The sequence below is a fragment of the Durio zibethinus genome, chromosome 7 (assembly GCF_047325235.1).
Source record: "Durio zibethinus cultivar Kanyao isolate XHJ-2024 chromosome 7, ASM4732523v1, whole genome shotgun sequence".
Lineage (NCBI taxonomy): Eukaryota > Viridiplantae > Streptophyta > Magnoliopsida > Malvales > Malvaceae > Durio > Durio zibethinus.
The window spans coordinates 13,016,056-13,041,993 of NC_143168.1; the positions used below are offsets into that span (position 1 = coordinate 13,016,056).

Sequence of the window (25,938 nt, forward strand, 5' to 3'; positions counted from 1 at the left end):
TTTTATCCAAGAGTAAATATAAATATTAAAATATATTGACTTTTTAAAGTGACATTTTGAACGGAAAAAATTTAGGTGTAGACAAAATTAATGGGATCAGTGAGTATCATGCACCAATCACTGAGCGGGGCAATAACAAACATGGCCATTGTTTCTACAACTCGTAGCACTGAAACTCCACTTTTAGAAGACGGTACCGTCGATGGGTCAGTTGACCACAAAGGTTGTCCAGCCCGAAGATCCAGCTCTGGAGGATGGAGATCCGCCTCTTTCATCATAGGTAAGTAAATACATAGGGACAGATTCAAATTAATTTTCATAAGTATATAATAATAAAGCTAAATTCATCGAATTGTTGTACAAAAACGTACAGCTGTGGAGCTGGCGGAGAGGTTTGCTTATTATGGGATTAGCTCCAACCTTATAACCTATTTGACGGGGCCACTCGGTCAGTCCACCGCCACCGCAGCTGAGAACGTCAACGCCTGGTCGGGCACAGCCACGTTGCTGCCACTTTTAGGTGCATTTCTCGCCGACGCTTACCTTGGCCGCTACCGCACAATCATTATTTCTTCGCTCATCTACATTTTGGTTAGTCCGTTTGCCGTTATTATTGTTATTATTATTATTAATGAACTGTTCTTCTCTCAGAAATTGATGGAAACGTGTGGCTTTGATCTTCAATATGTTTCTGATTTTATTTTGCAAAATGTGAGGTTGATGTTTCAACAGTTATTGCTTAAGCGTGTGGGGTTAGTTTTTGATTTATTAAACATGGGCGGCAAGTGTTTCTCGAGTTTCTCACTCTATTTCTCCTTTTAGTACATTTTTTATAATACTTTTATTCTGATAAAAATTTGGTCTTATTAGTATTTTGCAATTAGTTTAAACAAAAGTGAATTAAAGGATGGCCTTATTATTAATATGCATCAGCCTTTCAGCTACTCAATTACTTTGGCCTAAAAATATGGGATGGAGATTTTGGAATGTATGATGATATATATCCAAAGAGATAGAGGAAAAGCAAGATTTTCTAAATAGGAGAGTGGCTTGAGCTTCATATTACAAATATGAATATCAATAGCTAAACTGTTGCCTGTTGGTGAGTAATCAGTGGCTTTTCAAATTAAAATTATGAAAAAATTTATTGTAAATGGAACTAGAAAAATGAATAATCTGATAGATTGAACCCATGCCAACAGGAAAGAAACAAATTTCTGTTGATAAATGAGAAACCCTGATGCAAGGTGGCTGGACTTGAATTGTTAATTTGTCATGTTTTTCTGTTCCCATTCCTACTCTCTGCATCATTAACAGTAGCATCATGAACATTTGATTTTTGGCATCACTGCATCAAATAGTTTATTATCATCGTGGCGCACTGTCAGAAGAATAGAGGAACTGCAAAAGTGTAAATGAAATTGGAGAAACTCAGAAAACAATTTGAGAGAGCCCTTTATCAGTTATAACATGCATGAAGCAGAGAGTTTCTTGGACTGATTGGTGTAGTGCAGTGCAAAAGTATGCATTTTCGGTATTGATGATGAAGGTGACTTTAAATTGAATTTGGGATCTGACATATAGAGGCGGATTCAGATGGAGTAGTAGGGTGTCCATGGACACTCCCAAAGATTGGAAAACAAAAAAGTTTGAAGGAAAATGTTCCCCTAGACACCCTCAAAACTTTTCCTTGGACACCTTTTCTGTCATAAAATTGGTAAATCTATTGGTAGTTTTGTTTATATATGTTATAAATGGACATCAAAACAAAATCTTTGGATCTGCCACTGTCATACCAGCAACAAACGAGTTGATGTGGAAAGGAAAAGGAATTTTGTGGAAGAGAAGAAAGGAGGTGGGGTGATGATTCAGCAGGTTTACTTGTGGAAGTGATCTGTGGACAATCTGTAATGAAAAGATGATATTGCTTATAATTTAAGTTATCTCACACAAAATAACACTGAAATGATGCATGCTAGTTCTCAGTGCATCAATGCTTTCAGCAAATAAGTGATTGCCTATAAGGTGAGACCTGAGAGGGGCATTATATGTTATTTGTTTGATATTATTTCTCATCACTTTATTTATGTGTTCATTTGCACATGTAAATTTCACTTTGTTCACTGCATCAATGATGGAATGATCCTTAAAAAGAAATGAAAATCACAAGTGTGAAGGAATATTTTAAGATCTGACTTACGCTGATTCCTGTAGTGTTTGTCCATTTACTATGATTCAAAAGGTACTAGCAGGCATTCTTCCCAAACAGCAAAACGCTTTCAAACATATTTGATTGATTTTTTTCTTTGAAGCAATCTTAAAAAGTTATTTCTGATACATCAGAACTGAATGCGATGAGTTTTTCTTTTTCAGAATTCAAGTTAAATATTTCTTTAGTTCTTGAGGGTTAACCATCTGTGCTTGGCTTGCAATTGATCACAGGCTCTAGGCTTATTGACTCTATCGACTATGCTAACTTCCCTGAGTAATTTGGATTGCCAAAACACCAATGATATTATATCATGCTCTACTCCAAAGATCCTAGTATTCTCATTCATCTTCTCTCTGTATCTAGTAGCAATTGGACTGGGTGGGCACAAGCCTTGTGTTCAAGCTTTTGGAGCTGATCAGTTTGATGGAAGTGACCCAAAGGAGAGCATAGCTAAAAACTCATTCTTCAATTGGTGGTATTTTGCTTTATGCACAGGTGTACTTCTGTCAATTGTGATCATTGTTTACATCCAGGACAACCTTAGCTGGGCTTTTGGATTTGGAATTGTCTGTATAGTAATGTTGGTCGCCTTGCTGGTTTTCTTGCTTGGAACAAAGACATACAGGTATAGTGTCAAAGTGAACGAGGGAAATCCCTTCACAAGAATTGGTCAGGTGTTTGTTCTTGCTGTTAAGAATAGACATAATGCTCCTTCAGCTACAGTTCCAGAAGAACTTCTTCAAACACTACATCAGCAAAGTTCAGAGCAATTCAAGTAAGTGTTAAATTTCTTCCTACTTTGAACTGAGAAAAACACAGAGAATATGCATGTCTGAGCATAAAATAGAAAGAGAAATGGTTTTCCATTGATTTTGGCCTATGTACTATGTACTGCTGTTTTCCTGCTTCTTGGAATCGAAACTTTCAATTTGTTGAAATGATTTAAAATTTAAATTAAAACTTCTGAAAGTTTGGTTTCAAATGTTCTGACATATTTTGAGAACAAATGAGTCTTTATCATATGTATGTAAAATGCATTGGTTGTAAGAGATGCATGTTGTATCTATCTGAATTTGTCTAAATCTCGGCATTTATGTTTCATTTTCCTATGATGAAAGTCAAATTATCATTTGCTGTGATCAATACCCAAGTTTCTTTTTTTTAAGGGATTATTGAAATGTTTTATTCCAATGTCCAAAACAAGCAAAACAATGCAAGTCTGCCACAGTGAAAACCATATGGGCAGCCCTTTTGGTTAATGCTCAAATTAATACAAAGAACATTATCATTTCACTTTACCGCATTAGGAAAACTCTAGCTTCAACAGCCACCTCTGGATTCCTGTGCTTCCATATAGTCTTCCTTAGGTCCTTAATACCTGGCTTTCATCAAATTGATTCTGATTGGAAATAAGCATCCCCCAAAACAGCAGAAAATTCAAGATTTCTTGTAGATTTCTTTTTTTTTTTTTTTTGTTTTTCAAAGATAGGAAATTGAGGCGGAGGAAGGGGATTGAGGGTGAGAATGGATTTATTTGTTCATGGGCAGATTTCATTTCCTAGATGCATGCAATTATGAAATGAACTTTCAATTCTAAACATTGTAGACACTCAATTTGGTCCAAGTCCAGATCAATTAGGCCTGATCCATGGGGTCAGTTAAGTCCAAAATTTTGATTTAATTAATTAATTATTTATTTATTTATTTAGTTTATTATATTATTTTTTTTTCTTCTAGAATTTATCTTTTCCTAATTAATCTTCTTTCAATTCTAAACACTGTAGACACCCAATTTGGTTCAAACCTAGATCAATTAGGCCTAATCCAATAGGGTCAGTTAAGTCCAAAATTTTAATTTAATTAATTAATTATTTATTTATTTATTTTGTTATTCTAGAATTTATCTTTTCCTAATTAATCTTCGATTGTTGTTAGGAGATAATGATGATGATTAAGATAATAATAAAGGTTAAAAAAATAATAAGGAAATATAATATAAAAAGAAGGAATATTCTGCCAAGGATTAGGATTGGCAGAGTTGCAACTGGATTCAAAAACTATAGGATGAATTTGATGTTCTGTGGATAATCTAGAAACTTAATCAAAATGGGAATATGGATTAGTCACAAACTTTATAATTGATCCCTATAAATAGCTATTAATCAAAAGCAAAGAGGACACAGAAAGCAAACAGACAGAAAACATAAGCAAAAAAGGTGTTTAGAAAAGTAGAGGTGATTCTAGAATTTTTAGGATTTTTTTTTGAATTTTTTGGCTCGTTTTTAAAAAAAAAAAATTTTCAGATTTCGATAAATTTTTCAGTGCCGTTTAAATTTTTCGACGAGATTCTGGCGAACTCTTCAGTTTTCAACTAGTTCTCTAGTTTTCGACGTCACACCCCAAAAACCGTTGAACTTTTCGATGAACTTTCGATGACTTTACCTAAATTTCAGCGACAATCCCAAAATCCGATGAAGGATTCAATCGATGTTCTTGTATCTTAGAGAGAGAGAGAAAAAAAAAAAAGGGAAAAGAAAGAGAAGGGAAAAATGGAATCTAAGGAAATAAGTTGAGATTTAACCTTTTATAGCGGCTCTAAAACAATGTCATTTTGGCATCTTAATTCAACTTAGGATCCACACGTTTTACCGCTGGGCAACCATACCCGTCGCTCAACCCGCCTTTAACCCATTTCCCAGTCAGTCACTACTATTGAGTCGAGCCAAGTCGATTGCCACTAAGCCGAGTTTCTGAGCCGGTTTTTTGTGTCTGAAGTTGAAACGTACCGAGCCGCAAGCCAAGTCTTTTTTTATTTTTTATTTATTTTTGTGTGTTTTTTTATTTATTTTTTTGCATGATTAAATTTAGGAAAAATAAAATAAAAAAAGATAAAATAAAATAAATTTTGAAAATAAATATTAATTATTCAATGATGAAATTTATAAAAATTTTAAATGGTAAATTTTCATAAAATTTTTAATTGAGAAATTTCTCTAAATTTGTCTTAAATAGTGAAATAATTTACATGAAATTTTAATAAAAGTAATTGTATTTTTTCCCAAATATTTTTTTTGTTGAAAATATTTGATAATTATCCAATAATGAGATTCTTAAAAATTTCAAATGGTAAATTTTTAAGAAATCTCTAGGTGATAAATTTTTTTAAAATTTGTCTCAAATAGTGGAATAATTGAAATGAAATTTCAATAAAAATAATTGTCATATTATTTTCTTTTCGAAAAAAAATAAAAAGAATTTTTAAATAAGCCTAAATGGTGAAAAAATTAGAAATTTAAGAAAAAAATATTTCTAAATCGACCAAAATAGTGAAAAATTTAGAAATAATAAATAATAATAAAAGGAAATTTTTAAATATGCCCAAATGGAGAAAATGTAAAAATTCAAAGGAGAAAATATTTCTAATTTGGCTCAAATTGTGAAATAATTAGATATATTTTCAATACAAAAAGTATAAAACCAACAAAAATCTTTTCGACAATAGAGCCTCTTCAAGGAAACAAACAGGATCCTCGAATATTCTTGAGGTGAAAAAATATTTTTTAAGAGTTCTACCAGATTGATAGAAGAATCTTATAAATTACTTTTAATATTTAACATAAAAATTTGAAACCATTAGACTCAAGACCTTAGGATAAATTTAAAATAATATGGTACCATCCTTTGGATGGGCATGTAGAGAGTGCTATAACTTTCTCCACATGTAATCAAACTCTCAAATCCTATTCTGGTTTGTAGACCCGAACCTATTCTTTTAGGAAATCTTAGTCAAGTTTAGAAGTTCCTTAAAATGATAAATTCCTTTGGTGACCAATCTATATATTATAACAGTTTGGCGACTCCACTGGGAAAGCTAGAGAGTCAGACCATAACTTTTGAATTTATCTTATCCTTTGGTCTAATGGTTTTAATTTGTAATGACTTGTGTTACCTGTTTACTAACGTTTTATTCTTTTTATCTTGTAATTTATTTTTGGAACATGAAACCTATATGTTTCTTCACACACACTATCACATACTTTTATATTACATGGGCTCTATACTCGGGCTTTATCCTTTTTAGGAATGAGTAAAGTACCTACGCTCTTGTGAGATGATAATCTTCACAATGGCTAACGAAATACTCCCACTCATATTGAATCATTTTCGTCAGTAGCCTGTGATAGGTGAGGATTGGATTGTCTTACTAGTTTGTGATGGATAATGATATAAGAAATAATTTGAGAACCTTTAATGGTCAAAATCACCTAACTCTGCATATAGTTCACTATTAAGAAGTCAGCCTTAAGTTAGAGTCATTCCTATCCATTATAGATATAATCCAAAATTAAGACACAAGAAAGAACAATTTGTGTATTGCTTATCTAACTATTTTGTTTGTTTGATTATGTGCATCTACATCATTTCATGCTCACGTTCTAACATTGTCATATCATTTCATTTTGTGCATCATTTTCATGGTCATGTTTAACATTATTATTTACATCATTCTCATATAGGAAATATTTGTCACGTATCAGTTATCGATAAATCAGATCTTACACTAACATCCATGGAAAGCTATATGTAATCAAAGTCTACATCAGTCAATTATGAATCTGCCTATCAATTGACAATCAGGTCAAAAAAAGGTAAAAAAAATAAAAAAATTATCTGCCTGAAGGTTTTGTTTCATCATTGCCTAAGAAAGTTCATCTCGATCTTCAACAAAATGATCTATCTGACTTAAGTAGTGTTTGGGGATGCATGAGTAGAACAAGGTAGTAGGCATTTGAGAACAGATATGGAGACATAACTTCACTACTCCAAGTGGATGTGGATAATAATCTGATTATAGCCATCTTCCAGTTTTGGGATCGTTCTCATAGATGTTTCGTCTTTAATGGAGCAGACATGGTGCCCACAATTAAAGAATATATGGTTTTACTTCGCCTCGATTTACCAAACCTGGACAAAATCTATTGATCGAATAAGGTAGGCTATCGTAAAAAGATGATGCAAATGCTTAGACTTAGCTTGCCTCAAGCCAATACATGCGTCAAGACAAAAGGTGAAAGTAAGACGATCTCATGAAGTTTTTTATGAGATTTTATCCAGAGCTATATGGATGATGATCATGAGTTAGTGGCCATGGCTATAGCTTTATATGAACTGGTGATCTTTTCAAAAGTCATTGGGTATGTTGATGTCGCAGTGATAGATTTTGTCAATCAGTTAGCATACCGAGTCAATGTAGCACCAACTATTTTAGCGAAAACTATTCATTATCTGAACTTTTATTGCATGAATGGTAAAGGTTAGTTTAATGGGTGTTTACAACTACTTTATGTATGGATGAAAAGTCACATTGAGTGTGAAAAAAGCCAATTTCGTAAGCCATACCTGCGTTTCAGCATCCCAATCAGAGAGTTTTGTTGCAGCACATGACCTAAAGCAAAGTCAAAAGAAGAATGGGTTTCATACTTTCAGATCCTTGATGGTCAAGGGATAGTTTGGAGAGCACCTTAAATGCATCATGATACAGTGTTGTATAGTTGTGAAAATCAACTATAGGTGTTCCTATTGGGCCTATGGGGTGCTGTTACTTATGCCCCAACTTTAGTGAGAAGATAATCCAGATGTGAATAATTTATTCCAAAAACCCATGGACTTAACCAATGAGAATTCTCTTTTACTCAGAAAGGGGCATATGGAATGAGTGAAAAGATAAAAAAAAAAACATGGAAACAAACCGTCCGAGTTAACCAATGGAGGTTCACCTACGACGTCACCCCAGAATATATTGTGTGGCATGCAAATAGTAAGGACATTGTGCTTCCTCGATAGCAGTTAAATAACCAGTCCTCAAAGTCGATCCCTCAAAAGCCTTGGCTCAAAATGGAAAATGCTAAAAGGAAACTCCAAGTTGAGAAAAATGAATTAGAACAAGAAAATAAGCGATTGAAGTTGAAAATAGAAGAGAGCTCGAAGCTTCGAGAATAAGAAATCCAAAGCCTCACAGAGCAAAAAGATCAATGAAAAACCTTATTCAATAATTTGGACATGACATATTCATCAATCATGCCTAAGCTTGCTCGACTGTTAAAAAAAAATGAATTACTAAAAGTGAGGGTGGAAGAAAGACAAAAGGCTATTGCTAGGGCACAGACATAATCAGATGCTACAAGAGATAGTGGATCGACGCACAACATAAGTAGAGGTCTTGTCTAATGAATGCATGAAACAAGCTAAACAAGGTGAGCTGTGGAAGGACATGTGTATAGAAAAACAAATGCATCTAAGGCACTTGTTCGATCAGCTATGCGTTGTTGTAGACAAGGCATTAGAAATGAAAGAAAAAGTAAAAAATTTGAAGGCTATAGTGCAACCAGTAGGAGCTCATGGGTAATAATTGCTTGATTTCTTATATGAGACACAAAATCATTACCAGCAAGCTAAAAAATTTATAAAAAAGCATTAGAAATAGATGATGATAGTTAAGATTTTAAGATACTATTGTGACTTTATTATGATGTACTTTTGAAATTTTATTTCAAGTTGAGATTTTTTATCAATAATGATGATATAGCAAATATTAGTATATTTCATTCATATATTTACATATTAAACATGGGGTATATAATTTCTAATAATCATATAATTATGGTACTTAAGGTTCAAAAATAGCTCCATCTAGCAAGAACCCCGTCTACTGATACAATAAAAGAGTTAGCTAGACAAATTGAGTAAAAAAACTCTCATCGACTTGAAAAGATAGAAAAGGCACAAGAAAAGCTTAAAAATGAGTTAGTAAGATTATGGATGCTTTCAACAAGTTGAACAAAGAAAAGGGAATAGAAGAGAACACAAGCCAACAGGGCCTTCAATCATAAGAAGTGGCTAACCTTCTATATCTTCCCAGGTTTAGTCCACAACAACCCTAGTCCACATTGGATATACTGTCATAGCAGTTTACATATCCTGTATACCCTGAAATGCCATCAGCTTCGAATGCAAGGCATTACCATAGTTATGTGAATCCTGTCTTTACTAAAAATGTAGTAAAATCGATGCAAAGTTTCGAATTCGGATGATCTGAAAGAAAAAAAGAGAGAGAAAGCAAAAATGATTAAATCATTGAAAAATTCAAAAATTAGTATGCTAAAAGAGAGGTTACGGGCTGTGGAAAGAATTGACTTTTATGGCTTTGTAGATACTGTTGGGCTTTGTCTAATCTCAGATATTGTAATACCGTCGAAATATGATGGTACGAAAAGCTCCAAAATGAATATTATTATGTACTGTCGAAAAATGACAGTCCATGCCCATAATGACAAGCTACTAATGCACACCTTTCAAGATAACCTCATCGATTTCGCTATTATGTGGTATGTTCAGTTGGACAGAACCCGTATCCGTACTTGACATGATATGAGTTATAAATTTATTAGTCAATACCGACACATCATAGATGTAGCTCTTAATCGTTTATCTTTATAAAATATGGAGAAAAAAATAAATGAATCGTTCAAGGAATACGCCCAGAGGTGGAGGGATGTAACCTCCTCTAACTGAAAAGAAAACTACAATGTTGTTTGTTAGCACTCTGAACTCTACCTATTATAAAAAGATTATAAGAAATGCAATAAAAAATTTCGTCGACATGGTAATCTCAGGCGAAATCATCAAGAATGCCATCAAGAATAGCAAGTTAGAAGGATGAGAGGCATCCACTAAGAGAACCTCAAAGAAAAAAGAGACTAAAACTTAAGCTGTGAGTTTTGATAGACAACAGTTTATGGGTTATCAACCTTACCCACCATAAGGATATTCTTCATATTATCCTGCTGTGAATAATGCTTCCCCTTACCCATACCAATCAATCCCATAACCACCGTACCCGCAAACATATCAACCCTCTTTTAGACTTTAAAATATCACATACAATCCTAACACTCAACCTATCCCAAGAGCTCAGACCCGTCTGGCTAGCTCGATAAATGGTGTAAGAGAGCCATGAACTACCCATGAAAAACTCGTATTTAACCTAATCCCCATGACATATACAGAGTTATATTGTGAGTTTTACTATAATCATTTGATTGCTCTTAGCTGACTAGAGCCACTTAAGCCGTCTTACCCGAAATGGTATGATCCCATAGTCCATTGTGATTATCACTACAGGATTGTTAATCATTTCACTGAGAATTGCACTGCCTTGAAACATAAAGTGTAACGGTTGATTAAGGATAGAATGATTAACTTTGATATAAAAAAGGTAACTGTACCAAATGTTAGTAGCAATCATTTGCTTAATCATAACGTGAATGCTCTGAGTAAAGAACGGGAGCATCATCTGAAAAAGAATGTGGTAGATATTAAGACAACTCTCAGTCTGTTATTTGATGCTTTATGAAAAGTTGACATGATATAGCTAGTAGGTTCGTATAGTTATCATAGAGCATATGTAGTAGGTGCAAGCTATAAATATCATAGTAAGGCAACTGGTCATTCTATTAAAAATTGTGAGTAATTTTGCCAGATAGTACAAAAGCTCATAGATTCATATCGGATAGAACTCTATGAAGAATGAAAAGTTTTAAAGAGTGTAAAAGTATCTATGATCGATAGGCTTGCAAAATTATTTTCAAAATCGATAACAATTCACTGTGAGGACAAGTCAAAGTCAGTCATAGACAAATTCTTAAGCCAATAACTTTTAAAGTCTCAGCTCTGTTCCTTTATAAGGATGACAAAGCTGTACCCTAGAAATATGGTTATGATACGGTAGTTCAAGGGCAAGAAATGAATGTCTTTAAGTCTGATATCGTCAATATAACTAGTGTAAGAGGCATCACTTGAAGTGAAACATGCTACACTCTCAAAATATTAGAAAATGCTAGAAAAAAGAAAGCCAGGATGTGAGATAAGCAGAATAATCCCAATGAGGTACTTGAAGAAGAAACCCATAAATTTGTGTCAAAAAAATAGGTCTATGAATTATTAAAACTAGTAAAATATAGTGAATATTCAGTGGTTGAACAATTAAACAAGATGTCAACATGAATCTCATTACTATCATTGTTATTAAATTTAGAACCACACTGAAATATCTTGTTAAAGGTGCTGAACCAAGCATATGTGACACATAATGTGTCTGTCGAGTATGTGAATCATTTAACCAAAAACTTGGTCATGCCAAATTACATATCATTTAGTGATGACGAGATTCCTCCAAAGGGAAGAGAAAGTACCAAAGCTCTGCATATCACCGTCAAATGCTAGAGCCATATCATGGCCAAAGTCCTTATTGATAATAGCTTCACTATCAATGTCATGTCTATGTCAACTTTGACTAGGTTACCTATCGACTACTCTCATATGAAGAACAGTCAAATGGTCGTGCGAGCTTTTGATGGGACCAAATAAAAAGTCTTGAGAAATATCGAAATGCCTTTGTAAATTGAGTCGTGTACTTTTAATGTGAAGTTTCAAGTGATGGATATCTTTTCATTTTACAATTGTCTGCTAGAAAGGTCATAGATTTACATGGCAGGTGCTGTGCCTTTTACCCTACATCAAAAGATCAAGTTTAATGTAAAAGATCGATTGGTATTGGTATTTGGAGAAAAAGACATGCTAGTAACCCAACCTTTGAATGCCTCATATGTGGAAGCTGTTAAGGAAATGGTGGAGTGTTTCAATCGATCTTTTAAACTAGTCAATTCTATGAGGGAATGACTTAAAAATCGATAATTTTCAAAGATAGTGTTAAGTCAAGTCATCAATAAGGGCTGGTATCTTGGAGTAAGGCAGAGAAAAAACTTACAGGGAATAAGAAAACCCCCAACAGTGGTGGACAACAGTGAAAAGTTAGGCCTAGGCTATGAAATAGAATGATAGGAGATTAAGAAAAGACAAGCAGGTAAAATAGTAAAACTAATGATTATCTCACACTTGTACGAGACTTTTAGGCCTGAAAAATTTATGTACCCAAATGCAAAAGAATATTTTGAACAAAGTATGAAAGAGGCACTCACTTAATTGTCCATCCATGCTATTGAAGATGAAAAAGGGCTTGAACGAGAAGGGTGGGTCCACCCCTGTCCATCATATTATGAGCTGGACAATTAAAGTATCATTGAAATGCCTTTTACCCTTAAGACTAATTCAATCTAATTGTACATCCCAATAGCTATTGTCCCAAGGCATTGGGGTGATCTTTCTTGTTTGGGTCATTTATTTTTTATTATTGTAATAAAAATTAAGAATGATGCATTTTCATTCATTTCTTCTTGTGCCTTCATTATTGTTATTTTTTTCATTTTTCTAAACACATCTTGCTAACATATCCCATTTCATTCAATTTCAGGTCTTTAAATGAATAAAAAGATGATTATGATGACGGTCAAGAAGTTAATTTTGAGAATTCAATTAACACTGATGAACTTAACAATGAATATGATTCTGAAGAGTATGTTATACCTTCGGACCTAATAAGATTGATTAATCAAGAAAGTAAATAAATTAAGCCTCATAAGGAGATAACTGAATTGGTGAATCTAAGAAATTAAGAGAATAAGAAAGAGGTTAGAATTGACACTTCACTTTCTTCGAAAAATAGGTAACGTTTAAGAAGTCTACTTCGAGAATTCATAGATGTATTTGCTTGGTCTTATTAGGATATGTCAAGGCTTAATACAGAAATAGTAAAGCACAGAGTGCCCTTGAAGTCAGAGTGTAAGCCAGTCTAGCAGAAACTGAGACGAATGAAGCTTGAAATATTGCTAAAGATCAAAGAAAAGGTGAAGAAGCAGTTTGATGCAGGTTTTTTACAAGTGACCAAATATCCAAAATAGGTAGCCAATATAGTACCAGTCCTTAAGAAAGATGAAAAGGTACGAATTTGTGTAGACGATCATGATTTGAATAGGATTAGCCCAAAAGATAATTTTTTTTGCCTCATATTGACATACTAGTGGATAACATGGCCAAACATTCGATGTTCTCCTTTATGGATGGGTTTTCAGGGTATAATCAGATAAATATGGCTGCAAATGATAAGGAAAAGACCACTTTCGTGACCATGTGAAAAATATTTTACTACAAAATCATGCCTTTTGGGTTAAAGAATGCTGAGACAACATACCAACGAACTATGGTGATGCTTTTTCATAACATGATGCACAAAGAGATTGAGGTGTATGTTGAAGATATGATTGCAAAATCTTGTGAAGATAAAGATCATGTCACCAACCTCAAAAAGCTATTTGAAAGGTTGAGAAAATTTCAACTCAAGTTAAACCCAACCAAGTACACTTTCGAGACAAAGTCAAGGAAGTTGCTAGACTTTGTGGTCAGTGAAATAGGGATTGAAGTCGATCCAAACAAAATACGAGCCATTCAAAATTTGTCACCTTCAAGTACACCAAAAGAAGTTTGAGATTTTTTGAAAAGATTGAACTACATTTCGTGGTTCATATCTTAACTTATCTATAAATGTGATCTCATTTTTAAGCTTCTTCGCAAGAATAATCCTAAAGAATGGAATGAGAAATGTCAAATAATTTTTGATAAAATTAAGCAATGTTTGTCAAATCTTTCAGTGTTAGTGCCACCAGTTTCAAAAAGATCCTTAATTTTATATCTGACGGTGTGCAAAAATTCAATGGGATAGGTGCTGGGACAACAAGATGAATATGACTGAAAAGAGATAGCTATTTATTGTCTAAGTAAAAAATTTACAGAATATGAGTCCAAGTATTCTTTTTTAGAAAAAATATGTTGTGATTAGCTTGAACTGTCAAAAGACTCAGATAATACATGCTTTATCACACCACTTGACTTATAACAAAACTAGATCCAATCAAATCTATTTTTTAGAAGCCTTTTTTATCCAAGAGTAATGCTCTCGGAGAATGATATCATATATGTAAGTCAAAAGGTAGTAAAAGAGAGTGCCATAGTCGAGTTTTTTGTAAAAAGTGCTATCGAAGATTATGAACCAATAAGATTGGAGTTTTTCGATGAAGATCTGATGAGTATTTTTCAATTAGAGAAAGAAAAGCATGAAGAGAAGTGTTGGAAAATGTATTTTGATTGAGTCGCCAATACCTTAGGACATGGGATTGGAGCAATCTTGATTTCTTCTGAAGAATAATACTACCTTATAACAGCGAGGTTGAATTTCAATTGCACAAATAATATCGCTGAATATAAGGCATATGTCATAGGTTTACAAGTTGCTATAAATAGAAAAGTTAAAGCATTAAAAGTGTTTGGAGACTCAGCTCTAGTTATATATCAACTGAAAGGAGAATGGGAGATGAGAGATTTGAAACTCATTTTATATCATAAGTATATTCTGAAGTTGATCAAACAGTTTGAAGATGTCTAGTTTGATCATTTACGCCAAAAGAAAAATCTGATTGTCGATACTTTGGCTATTTTGGTCGCAATGATCCGACTTAGTGATAATATTGACATTCAACCTATCAAGCTAGATATCAAAGATATGTCGGCTCACTGTTCCAATGTAAAAGAGAAAGAGAATGGGAAACCTTGGTTTTATGATATATTATAGTACATTAAGAACTAGCAATACCTCATCCAAGCAACGGAGAACAATAAAAGGATCATTTGAAGATTAGCTATGAGTTTTTTCTTAGACAGAGATGTTCTATACAAAAGAAATCGGGATCAAGTATTATCGAGATGCGTAAATATGACTGAAGCAAAAAAAATTATTGAAGAGGTGCATGATGAAATATACGGGGCACATGCTAATGGACATATGATGACAAGATAGATCATGAGAGCAGGGTACTATTGGTTGATAATTAAGAGCGATTGCGTTGACTATGCTTAAAAATGTTACAAATGCCAAATCTATGTTGATAAGATCCATGCTCTACCATCTGTTTTACATGTTTTGGCACCACTTTGATCGTTCTCGATGTGGGATATGGACATCATTAGTCCTATTATCCCAAAGGCTTCTAATGGGCATATGTTTATTTGCGTGATGATAGATTACTTCACGAAATGGGTGGAAGCAGCATCATTTAAAAATGTAACACGATCTGTGATCTGTAAGTTCATAAAAAAAAATCATTTACAGATATAAATTTCAGAGAGAATCATTTCAGATAATACTAAAAATTTGATAGCAAGATGATGCAAGAAATATATGTCCAATACAAGATCAAGCATCTAATTCGAAGTCATACTGTTCGAAAATGAATGGAGTAGTTAAGGCAACTAATAAGAATATAAAGAGAATCCTTGAGAAGATGACTGAGACCTATAAAGACTGGCATGAGAAGTTGTTATTTGCACTGCATACGTATCAAACATCGGTACATATCTCTACTGGAGCAACCTCATTTTCTTTAGTTTATGAAATGGAAGCTGTATTGCTAGTAGAAGTAGAGATCTCATCCTTGAGGATTTTAAAGAAAGTTGAACTAGAAAAGACTGAATGGATTCGAAAGCGCTATGAACAATCAAATCTTATCGAGAAAAAGATATTGACAGCGTTGTGTCATGGTCAGCTATATCAAAGTAGAATGATGAGGGCTCATAATAAAAAGGTTCGATCTCATTGTTTTCGAGAATATGAGTTAGTCTTAAAAAGAATTCTCTCAAGTAAGCACAATAATAGAGGAAAGTGAACTCCGAATTGAAAAAGATTATATGTTGTGAAATGATTTTTCTCAGGTGAAGCATTAATATTAGCTGATATGGATGAAAATGATCTATCTCATCCTATAAATTCTGATGCTGTGAAGAAGTACTATGATTAAAAAAAAAGAAAAAAGAAAATATTCAAGTCAAAAACCCTGAAAGGGCGGTTTGAGTCAAAAGAGGGTTTATCTAAGTTGAAACTTGAAAAGACAGCTTAGATAAGGAGAATACAACATTGAATTTAAAAATTTATTGGCAAGGAGTCTAGCATGTTATGAGAGGCTCTAAGTTGTTAAGTGCATTGGGTGGTTGAGTTTTTCAAAAGGACTTCGAGATTTGTTATCATGATTGTCTGATTATTTATTTTTGGGCATTGTTGTATTTCTTTCTTTTCACATTGGCCAAAGTTTGCCAGCATTTTTGCTAATATAAAAGAATCCATTTCATTCTTTGTGTTTCTCTTTTTGTTGATTATTTTTTAGCCATTCTTACTATTTCCTCTTTACTACCTTACAATGAAAGAAATGTGTGATTGCATTCTTACCTTTTAAGGTTGAAATAATGATTGATAAATGAATACTAACATGAAAGATTACTACATTATATTTGAAAGGTTGAGAGTGATAAAGGCAAATATGAAAGGTTCAATTCCTAATAAGGACATTGGATTTGAAAAAAATTTCTTTAAAAGGGACATGTGAGGGTTAAAAGGGACATGTGATTGAGAATTACATTGATTTGATCTTAGTATTTGGAGATTGAAGGGTTTGGGGCCTAAGAAAAAAACTTGAGAAATTTGAGTACCACAATTAACCAGCATTTGCATAGCATGCATTGCATTATGTCTACCGCATAGTATATGTTGCATTTATGTAAGAAGATCCAATGCATGAATTTAGGAAACAGGATATTCCAAGATTCAACATACAGAAGACATGTGAAAACTTTTTGATGAAAGAGTTTCAAATTCTCGTTTAAGAAAAATCATATGAGATAAGATTCTAATCCTTAGAAAAGGATATTTTTCAATATTAGGAATGATTTGTAAGACCTTCAGGCATAATCTTCTAAAATTCCTTCAAACATAATATATGACTCTTTTACACATGACTGTCAAGAAATCATTTTTTTTTCAAAGTGGTGGTGCCTCTGTTTAGAAGAGCAATTTACGTTTCTAAAGTTATGGTGTCTTTACTTAGAGGAGCTTTGTTTATTTTTTTCAAAGTCGTTGAACTTCTTATTATAAGAGCTTTGTTTATTTTTTCTTTTTGTTTATTTTTTTCAAAGTCGTTGAACCTCTGATTAAAAAAGCTTTGTATATTTTTTTCAAAGTTGTTGAACCTCTGCTTAAAGAAGCTTTATTTTTTTTTCAAAGTCGTTAAGCCTCTGATTAGAAGAACTTTTGTTTATTTTTTTCAAAGCATTTAGCCTCTGTTTAGAGGAGCTTTGTTTACTTTTCAAAATCATGGAGCCTCTGCTTAGAGGAGCTTTGTTTATTTTTCAAAAAGTCATTGAGCCTCTGTTTAGAGGAGTTTTGTTCATTCTTCAAAAGTTGTGAACCTCTACTTAGGGTTGTTTCGAGTGTCTAATTAAAAAAAAAAAAGAGCGAATGGGTTGGCATAATCTTAAGCATGGTGTCTATGTCTTTCCACAATTCTTGTTGCACAGAAAATGCGTAAAAATGGGCAACTATAGACATTCAATTTAGTCCAAGCTCGGATCAATTAGGCCTGATCCAATTAGTTCAGTTAAGCCCAAAATTTTGGTTTAATTATTTATTTTTTATTTATTTTATTTTATTATATTTTTTTTCTTCTAGAATTTATCTTTTCCTAATTAATTTTCGGTTATTGTTGGGAGATAATGATGATGATTAAGATAATGATAAAGGTTAAAAAAAATAATAAGAAAAATATAATAGAAAGAGAGGGAATATTTTGCCAATGATTGGGATTGGCAGAGTTGCAACTGGATTCAAAGACTATAGTATGAATTTGATGTTTTGTGGATAATCTAGAAACCTAATCAAAAAGAAAATTTGAATTAGTCACAAACTTTGTGATTGATCCCTATAAATATCTATTGATCATAAGTAAATAGAACACAAAAAGCAAACAAACAGAAAATATAAGCAAAAAAGGTGTTTAGAAAAGCATAGGTAATTCTAGAATTTTTAGGATTTTTTTTCGAATTTTTTGGCTTTTTTTAAAAAAAAATTTTTTAAATTTCCCAAATTTCGATCAATTTTTCAACATCGTTTAAATTTTTCGGTGAGATTCCAATGAACTCTCTAGTTTTCGACCAGTTCTCCAGTTTTTTACGTCACACTCCAGGAACCGTTAAAATTTTCGATGAACTTTCGATGACCCTACCTAGATTTCGACGATAATTTCAGAATTCGGTGAAGGATTCAACCGGTGTTTTTGAATCCTAAAGAGAAAGAAAAAGAGGGAGAAGAGAGAGAAAGAGAAAGTGAAATCTGAGGAAATAGGTTGAGATTTAACATTTTATAGCAGCTCTAAAATAGTGTTGTTTTGGAGTCTTAATTCAATCCAGGATCTGCGCGTTTTACCGCTGGGCAACCCAACCTGATCGCTCGACCCGCTTTCAACCCGCTTTCCAATTAGTCACTCTTGTTAAGCCGAGCTGATTGCCACTAAGCCGAGTCTCCGAATCATTTTTTGTGTCTGAAGTTGAGCCACAAGCCGAGCCATTTTTTTAATTTATTTTTATGTGTTTTTTTTTAGTTTTTTTTTTTTTTTTTTGCATGATTAATTTTAGGAAAAATAAAATAAAATAAGGATAAAATAAAATAAATTTTGAAAATAAATATTAATTATCCAATGATGGAATTTATAAAAATTTCAAATGGTAAATTTTCATAAAATTTTTATGTGAGAAATTTTGTTTGAATTTATCTCAAATGGTAAAATAATTTAGATAAAGTTTCAATAATAATAATAATTAATGTTTATTTTCAAACTAAAAAAATAACAAAAATAATAAAAAATAAAAATAAAATTTTGGAATTAAATACAAATTATCCAAGGATGAGATTCTTAAAAATTTCAAATGGAAAATTTCTAAGAAATCTCTAAGTGAGAAATTTCTCTAAATTTGTCCTAAATTGTAAAATAATTTAGATGAAATTTCAATTAAAGTAATTGTATTCTTTCTCAAATAATTTTTTTTGGTTGAAAATATTTTATAATTATCTAATTATGAGATTCTTGTAAATTTCAAATGATAAATTTTTACGAAATTTTTAGGTGAGAAATTTTCTTTAAATTTGTCCCAAATTATGGAATAATTTAAATGAAATTTCAATAAAAATAATTGTTATATTATTTTCTTTCCAAAAAAAAAAGAAATAAAAAGAATTTTTAAATAAGCCTATAAGGTGAAAAATTTAAAAATTTTCAAAAAAAAAATATTTTTAAATCAACCCAAATTGTGAAAAATTTAGAAATAAAAAATAAAAAATAATAATAATAAAATGAAATTTTTAAATAGGCCCAAATGAAAAAATTTTTAAAATTCAAAACGAGAAAATATTTTTAATTTGGTCAAATGATAGAATAATTAAATATATTTTCAACACAAAAAAAAATAAAACTAGCAAAAATCTTTCCAACGAGGAAGCCTCTTCAAGGAAATAAATGGGATCCTCGAATGCTCTTGAGGTAAGAAAATATTTTTTAAGAGTTTTACCAGATTAATGGAAGAATCTTATAAATTATTTTTAATATTTAACATAAAAATTTGAAACCATTAAACTCAAGACCTTAAGATAAATTTAAAATAATATGGTACCATCCTTTGGATAGGCATGTGGGGGTGCTATAACTTTTCTCACATGTAACCGAACTCTCAAACCCTATTTTGGTTTGTAGACCCGAACGTATTTTTTTTAGAAAACCTTAGTTAAGCTTAAGAGCTCCTTAAAAGAATAGATTCTTTAAGTGTCAAATCACACCTAGTAAAAAAGATTGGTGATGACTCCTTAATTTATTAAGTCTAGTTAAATATTTTCGAATCTATATGGTATAACAAACATAAAGAAAAAAAAAAAAAAAAAAAAGAAAATCTACAATATTGTATGCCAATTATAATGACTTGAGAGGTTTCCTGTGTTCAATGGAAAGTTTATATAGTCACTGTGCATCCTGCATTACTGCATAATAACTTCTAACATAGCCTTTTAAATGTGTGTGGAAGGTTCCTTAACAAAGCTTTGCTTGCACAAGATGGTTCAGGTGAAGATTCGAAAGGTTGCAGTTTCAACGATGTTGAAGAAGCCAAGGCTCTATTAAGGCTAATTCCAATATGGACTACATGCCTCGTGTATGGTATAATATTTGCACAAGTCTCTACTTTCTTTACAAAGCAAGGATCTACAATGGACAGAAAACTTGCTGTAGGCCTGACTATTCCAGCTGCTTCGCTTCAATTCTTTATCAGTGTGTCTATCCTTGTCTTCATACCCCTTTATGACCGCGTTTTTGTTCCTATTGCAAGAACTTTAACCCAGAAACCAGCAGGCATCTCAATGCTTCAAAGAATTGGTACCGGGTTGTTTTTGTCTGCCGTTTCAATGGTAATTGCAGCTTTAGTTGAGATGAAAAGGCTTAAAACTGCACAAAAATACGGGCTAGTTGACAACCCAAGTGCCACAATCCCAATGAGTGTGTGGTGGTTGGTTCCTCAATATGTAGTTTTTGGTCTGGCTGATGTGTTCACCATTGTTGGTCTCCAGGAGTTTTTCTATGATGAGGTCCCGAACGAATTGAGGAGTGTTGGCCTCTCCCTTTATCTCAGTGTCCTTGGTGTAGGGAGCTTTTTAAGCAGCTTTCTGGTTACTGTCATTGATAAAGCAAGTGGTGGAGATGGCCGAGACAGCTGGTTCAATAGTAATCTTAATCGAGCTCATGTCGATTACTTTTACTGGTTACTTGCTGCGCTAAGCACGGTAGGATTGGCTGCGTTCTTGTATTTTTCCAAGTCTTTTGTTTATAGCATTGGAAGATCAAGTTACAATTGATTTTCTGCATTAGTATGGATGATGAGCTATTGGTGATTGGATCATTCCTTTAGTATCATGCCAGTAATTTCTACTGTAGTAATTGTTGAGACTCAATACACAATTTATGCATTTAATTTACGAAGTATTATGGACTTTAACATGAAAATTTTATGAAAATTTTATAATTTTGCTCAGGAAAATAACTTCACATTTATGCATTCAAGGTAATGTTCGATAAACTGGAAAATAAGTGTTTAAAAATTTTACTAAATATTTAGTACTGAATTTGATAATTGCTTTCTTCTTCCTATCTTTGAATGTGCTAACTAGCTCAACCTTCATTTCATGCATTTTCTTATCGGCCTGTTATCATCGGTTGCATTCATCATATCCATAATAGTATTTTGTTGGTTAAGAATATCCCCTAACTATGGTTATGTGAAGCATAAGTCTAAATTTTTTGAAGGGTTCAAAGAAATTAAAAATGAGATTGAAAAATAAATTGGCTAAATATCTTGACACTAAAATTTTGATCAAGGTAAAGAACCTAAGCCAATAATTTTTGGATTATTTAATATAGAATCGGATTCTCCCGTTATAGACTCCATTTGAAACTCAACAACCAGAAGAGTGTTTATCTTTAAAAAAAATAAATTTATTTATGAATAAAGAAGCATTGCTCATAAATTATGAGAAAATAATTTTGGACATTAAATCTTGTAGATGGCTTGTTCCCATGAAATGGCAATTGGACTTCATCTAAACAACTTTGATGGACCCACATAAATGAATAAGATCCATAGAGTGCAATTAATTATTATTTTTTTATTAAAAAAATTCAAATGAAGTTTAAACATATACTCGAAAAAAATAACCGTTGAAGTAATTTCTATTTTTTAAAAAAAAAATGATATTTAACTATGGGCGTCACTAAAGTCAAAAAATCTGGTTGAGATGCCTCTATGCATATCATATTTGGTGTAGTTAGACGAGTAATTTGTTTGATGCTGACAGATAATTAAAATAAATATAATTAAACTTTTAAAACAAAATTGCTACAATTATAGTCTAGCTTTTTTTTGTTAAAACTTTAATTTTTTTTACGGATTTCGGATGGAATTCACCTCAGATTTGGATTGTTGTCCATTGGAATCATAAAGGGTTCAAATTCGTAGGCATTGGGATCTTTGGCATTCTTTAAACAACATCCATCGGTTCAGATTCGCTCGCACTTCGGTTCTCGCGAATTATTGGGTTGGGGACAACGTCAGCGTAGGCCCTGATAACAAACAGCCAAAGGCTGTTCCATTTTTATATCTCTTCGATGGAGTGCGTAAGCGTCTTTGTTGGAAGAGTGGAGTGTAGTTTCGATTCCAACTCGCAAACTGCCAAAAGATATGGAAATCTCCATTCTGTCGGCCTCCGGCCCTGAAGCTCCGCTTTTAGAAGAATACACAGTCGATGGTTGCGTTGATTGCAAAGGCCGTCCTGTCCCCAGGGCCAACTCCGGCTGTTGGAGATCCGCGTCTTTCATCATAGGTGCTACTTCCACCGAATCAACCTTTTCAAATCACTTAAATAAATCAGAAAACTGAAGTTTTAGCTATAATTTGCGCAGGCGTAGAAATCGCTGAGAGATTTGCTTATTTTGGAATAGAATCCAACCTTATCACTTACTTAACGGGACCTCTGGGCCAGTCCACCTCTGCTGCAGCTGAGCAAGTCAACGCTTGGTCTGGAACGGCGATGCTTTTGCCACTCTTTGGTGCTTTCATTGCTGATTCTTTCCTTGGTCGTTATCGCACCATTATTCTCGCTTCTCTTCTTTACATATTGGTAATTTTCAAATTCCCTTCCTTTTTTCTTTTTATTTTTTTCAACTAAAGATTGATTGGATAAGTAAGAGTAATTCATGAACAAAAAAAAATTTATAGTCAATAATGAAAGATAAATTTATAAAGAGAAAGTAGAGTATATTAAATCGATTAAAAGGATAATCATGCATAAGAGATTTATCATCTTTGCTCTAATTATATCTATTTGATTGTCATGAATGCTCTCTTAAATCATGGGAATAATCACATAATAGAGTAACAGTTTGGATCAGTTGTGAGCCTTTAACTGATGAAATTGTGTCTGCTATTAGAATTCATGTTAGTCTCTTGATGTCTCAAAATGAGATAGATAACAGTATACACTACCTGCTCGTTCCATTGGAATCTTTTGTTAAAGGCTATAGGAGAGCTCCAGCTTTGGACAAATGAAAATTTGCAAAAGGCTGGAGAATAAGTTGTCAGGTTTCATTTATTCATTTTATAATTTTTATTAATTGTCTGAGTTCCTTTTTTTTAATTATTTTCTTTGCAGGGGCTAAGCTTGTTGACTTTCACAGCCACTCTTCCTTCTGGCTGCCAAAATGCCTATAAAATCACATCATGTTCTTCTCATTTTCAAGTGATAGTATTCTTCTTCTCTCTCTTTCTAGTAGCACTTGGACAAGGAGGACAAAAGCCATGCGTTCAAGCTTTTGGTGCAGATCAGTTTGATACACGGGACCCACAGGAGTTGAAAGCCAAGAGTTCATTCTTTAATTGGTGGTATTTTTCTTTGTGTATTGCCATGTTTATAACACATTGGATTTTAAACTACATCCAAGACAATCTTAGTTGGGTTTTTGGATTTGGGATTCCCTGTGTTATCATGGTTGTTGCACTAGTTGTTTTCTTGGGTGGGACACCGACTTATCGTTTTAGTGTCAAAGGTGACAAGAAAAATCCATTTGTGAGAATTGGTCAGGTGTTCATTTTAGCGGCTAAGAATTGGAGTAAACCATCTTCAGCAATAGCTGCAGAAGAAGAAACGCATGGAACTCTGCCATCTGAAAGTTCCAAGCAATTCAAGTAAGTGAAAAGTTTTCCCTTTTTACATTTAAGAAATTCACTAAAGAACAATAATTATAATGCCTTATAAAAGCTTCCATGAGGGAAACAAATTGAAATATGTGGAAATGATTCATCCTTATCTCCAATTATTTTATATAGCACCTGAAATAAGTTTGATTCATGTCTAGTATCATTGAAACGAGGCAATTTTCCTGGGCACTTTGAATTGTGGAAGTTAGGATCTTGTTAAATGATGCCTTGGTTGTTTGTAATAAGTAGTCACTATCCTTTCTTTGTTCCATGAAAAAGTACAATTTGTTTTTTATACATGTACAGACCTGAACTGTTTCCCTTTATCATTCCGGCTTGAGCCATTCTACGATGACCTCTTATTACCAGGGAGCTCTTGCTGTTTTCTATTTTGAACTTGGCTGAAATTATGAAAACAATCTTCCTAGTTCCTTGTTTTGTTTTCCATACTAAGACAGTTTTAGCATGCCAATTCGGATTTTCTGATGTTGTAGATTCCTCAACAAAGCCTTGCTTGCTTCAGATGGTGCAAAGGAACGTGGAAAGGTGTGCGTCAGACAGGTTGAAGAAGCAAAGGCTGTTCTAAGGCTTGTTCCTATATGGGCTGCAAGCTTGGTTTATGCTGTTGTGTTTGCACAATCCTCAACTTTCTTTGTCAAGCAAGGAGCTACCATGGACAGATCAATAACAGCCGAGTTCAAAATATCATCTGCTTCACTACAGTCATTTGCCAGCCTTGCAAGTATTTTCTTCATTCCTATATATGACCGCATTTTTGTTCCTTTGGCGAGAGGCTTCACTGGGAAACCTGCTGGAATTACAATGCTTCAGAGAATCGGAATCGGCATGCTTTTATCTGCTATATCGATGGCAATTGCAGCCATAGTTGAGATGCAGAGGCTCAAGACTGCTCAAGAATATGGGCTGGTAGACAAGCCAACAGCCACGGTTCCAATGAGTGCGTGGTGGCTGGTTCCTTCTTATGTCCTGTTTGGATTGTCTGACGTGTTCACCATGGTTGGTTTTCAAGAATTTTTTTATGATCAGTTTCCAAATGAATTAAGGAGTGTTGGTCTTGCACTCTACCTTAGCATCTTTGGCGTTGGAAGCTTCTTGAGCAGCTTTCTCATCTCTGCCATTGAGAATGCCACCGATGGGAATGGTCGAGATAGCTGGTTTTCAGATAATCTAAATCGGGCACATCTCGATTATTTTTATTGGTTACTTGCTGCGCTTAGTGTCATCCAATTGGCTCTTTACTTGTATTTTACAAAATCTTATATTTATAACCGGGGAAGTACAATGTAAATAGTCTCTGTCACATTTTTATTATCCTCATTTAACTTTCATTAAAGGGAAAAAAAAAACTCTTATTTTATATTCAAATAATAATTTTTTATAAAATTAAAGTTTTATGATTTTTAAGGACAGTTTTTTTAAAAATAAATATTGAAAGAAATTAGTTTTGGAATATTAAAAATTAAGTTTTTTAACAAAAAAAAAAAAAGGAGTATTTTAAAGGTTAACTATTTTAATGTTAATCTGAAGTTTCCAAATTTATACATCTATAGTTATTTCAGAGAACTCGATGGACTAATTTCTTATTCTGTTCCTTGAATTGTTTTTTTTTTTTTTTTTTTAACTTTCTAGTTTATGAAACAGTTATTAAAGTTGTTCATAAATTTTCACATTTCAAAGTCTTAAATTTTTAAGTGGATATCTAAAGATTAGACGATATAAAGTTTATGAGAGAAATTTTTAATAGAGTAATTGGGATTAATATTTTTTATTGATCAGTAATTTTCATAATATATGGGCTTATTTACATAGCACATATAAGTTTTTAATAGTATTTATGAAGGATTCTATTAGAAATAGAATTTTAACTTAACTCATATTAAGAATTAAATAATGTTTGCATACAAGATATACGTATAAGCTCTCTAGTAAAAAATTTATTACTTTGTGTCTCCAAACCTTTAGCTTAATGGTTAAAGACACTTAAGAGGATATTAAGGGTCTAATTTCGAATCAAATCTCTTTACTTCTCCTTATTTGTACTAAGATTTTATCTTCTTAATGTAATAAAAAAAATAATGCCTGTATAC

At 32.8% G+C, this 25,938-nt stretch overlaps 2 protein-coding genes across 2 annotated transcripts; both read left to right on the forward strand.

The window, feature by feature from the left end:
- The first annotated feature begins 55 nt into the window (after positions 1 to 55).
- On the forward strand, positions 56 to 21,060 carry LOC111276760 (protein NRT1/ PTR FAMILY 5.10-like). The gene is made up of 4 exons (XM_022862545.2): positions 56 to 280; positions 374 to 591; positions 2,443 to 2,987; positions 20,114 to 21,060. The coding sequence occupies exons 1-4, from the start codon at positions 91 to 93 to the stop codon at positions 20,934 to 20,936; spliced, it is 1,776 nt and encodes a 591-aa protein (XP_022718280.2). The 5' UTR covers positions 56 to 90; the 3' UTR covers positions 20,937 to 21,060.
- Positions 21,061 to 22,022: 962 nt separating this feature from the next.
- LOC111276764 (protein NRT1/ PTR FAMILY 5.10-like) lies at positions 22,023 to 25,208 on the forward strand. Its single transcript, XM_022862556.2, has 4 exons — positions 22,023 to 22,457; positions 22,537 to 22,754; positions 23,286 to 23,818; positions 24,325 to 25,208. The coding sequence occupies exons 1-4, from the start codon at positions 22,316 to 22,318 to the stop codon at positions 25,136 to 25,138; spliced, it is 1,707 nt and encodes a 568-aa protein (XP_022718291.2). The 5' UTR covers positions 22,023 to 22,315; the 3' UTR covers positions 25,139 to 25,208.
- The last annotated feature ends 730 nt before the right edge of the window (positions 25,209 to 25,938 follow it).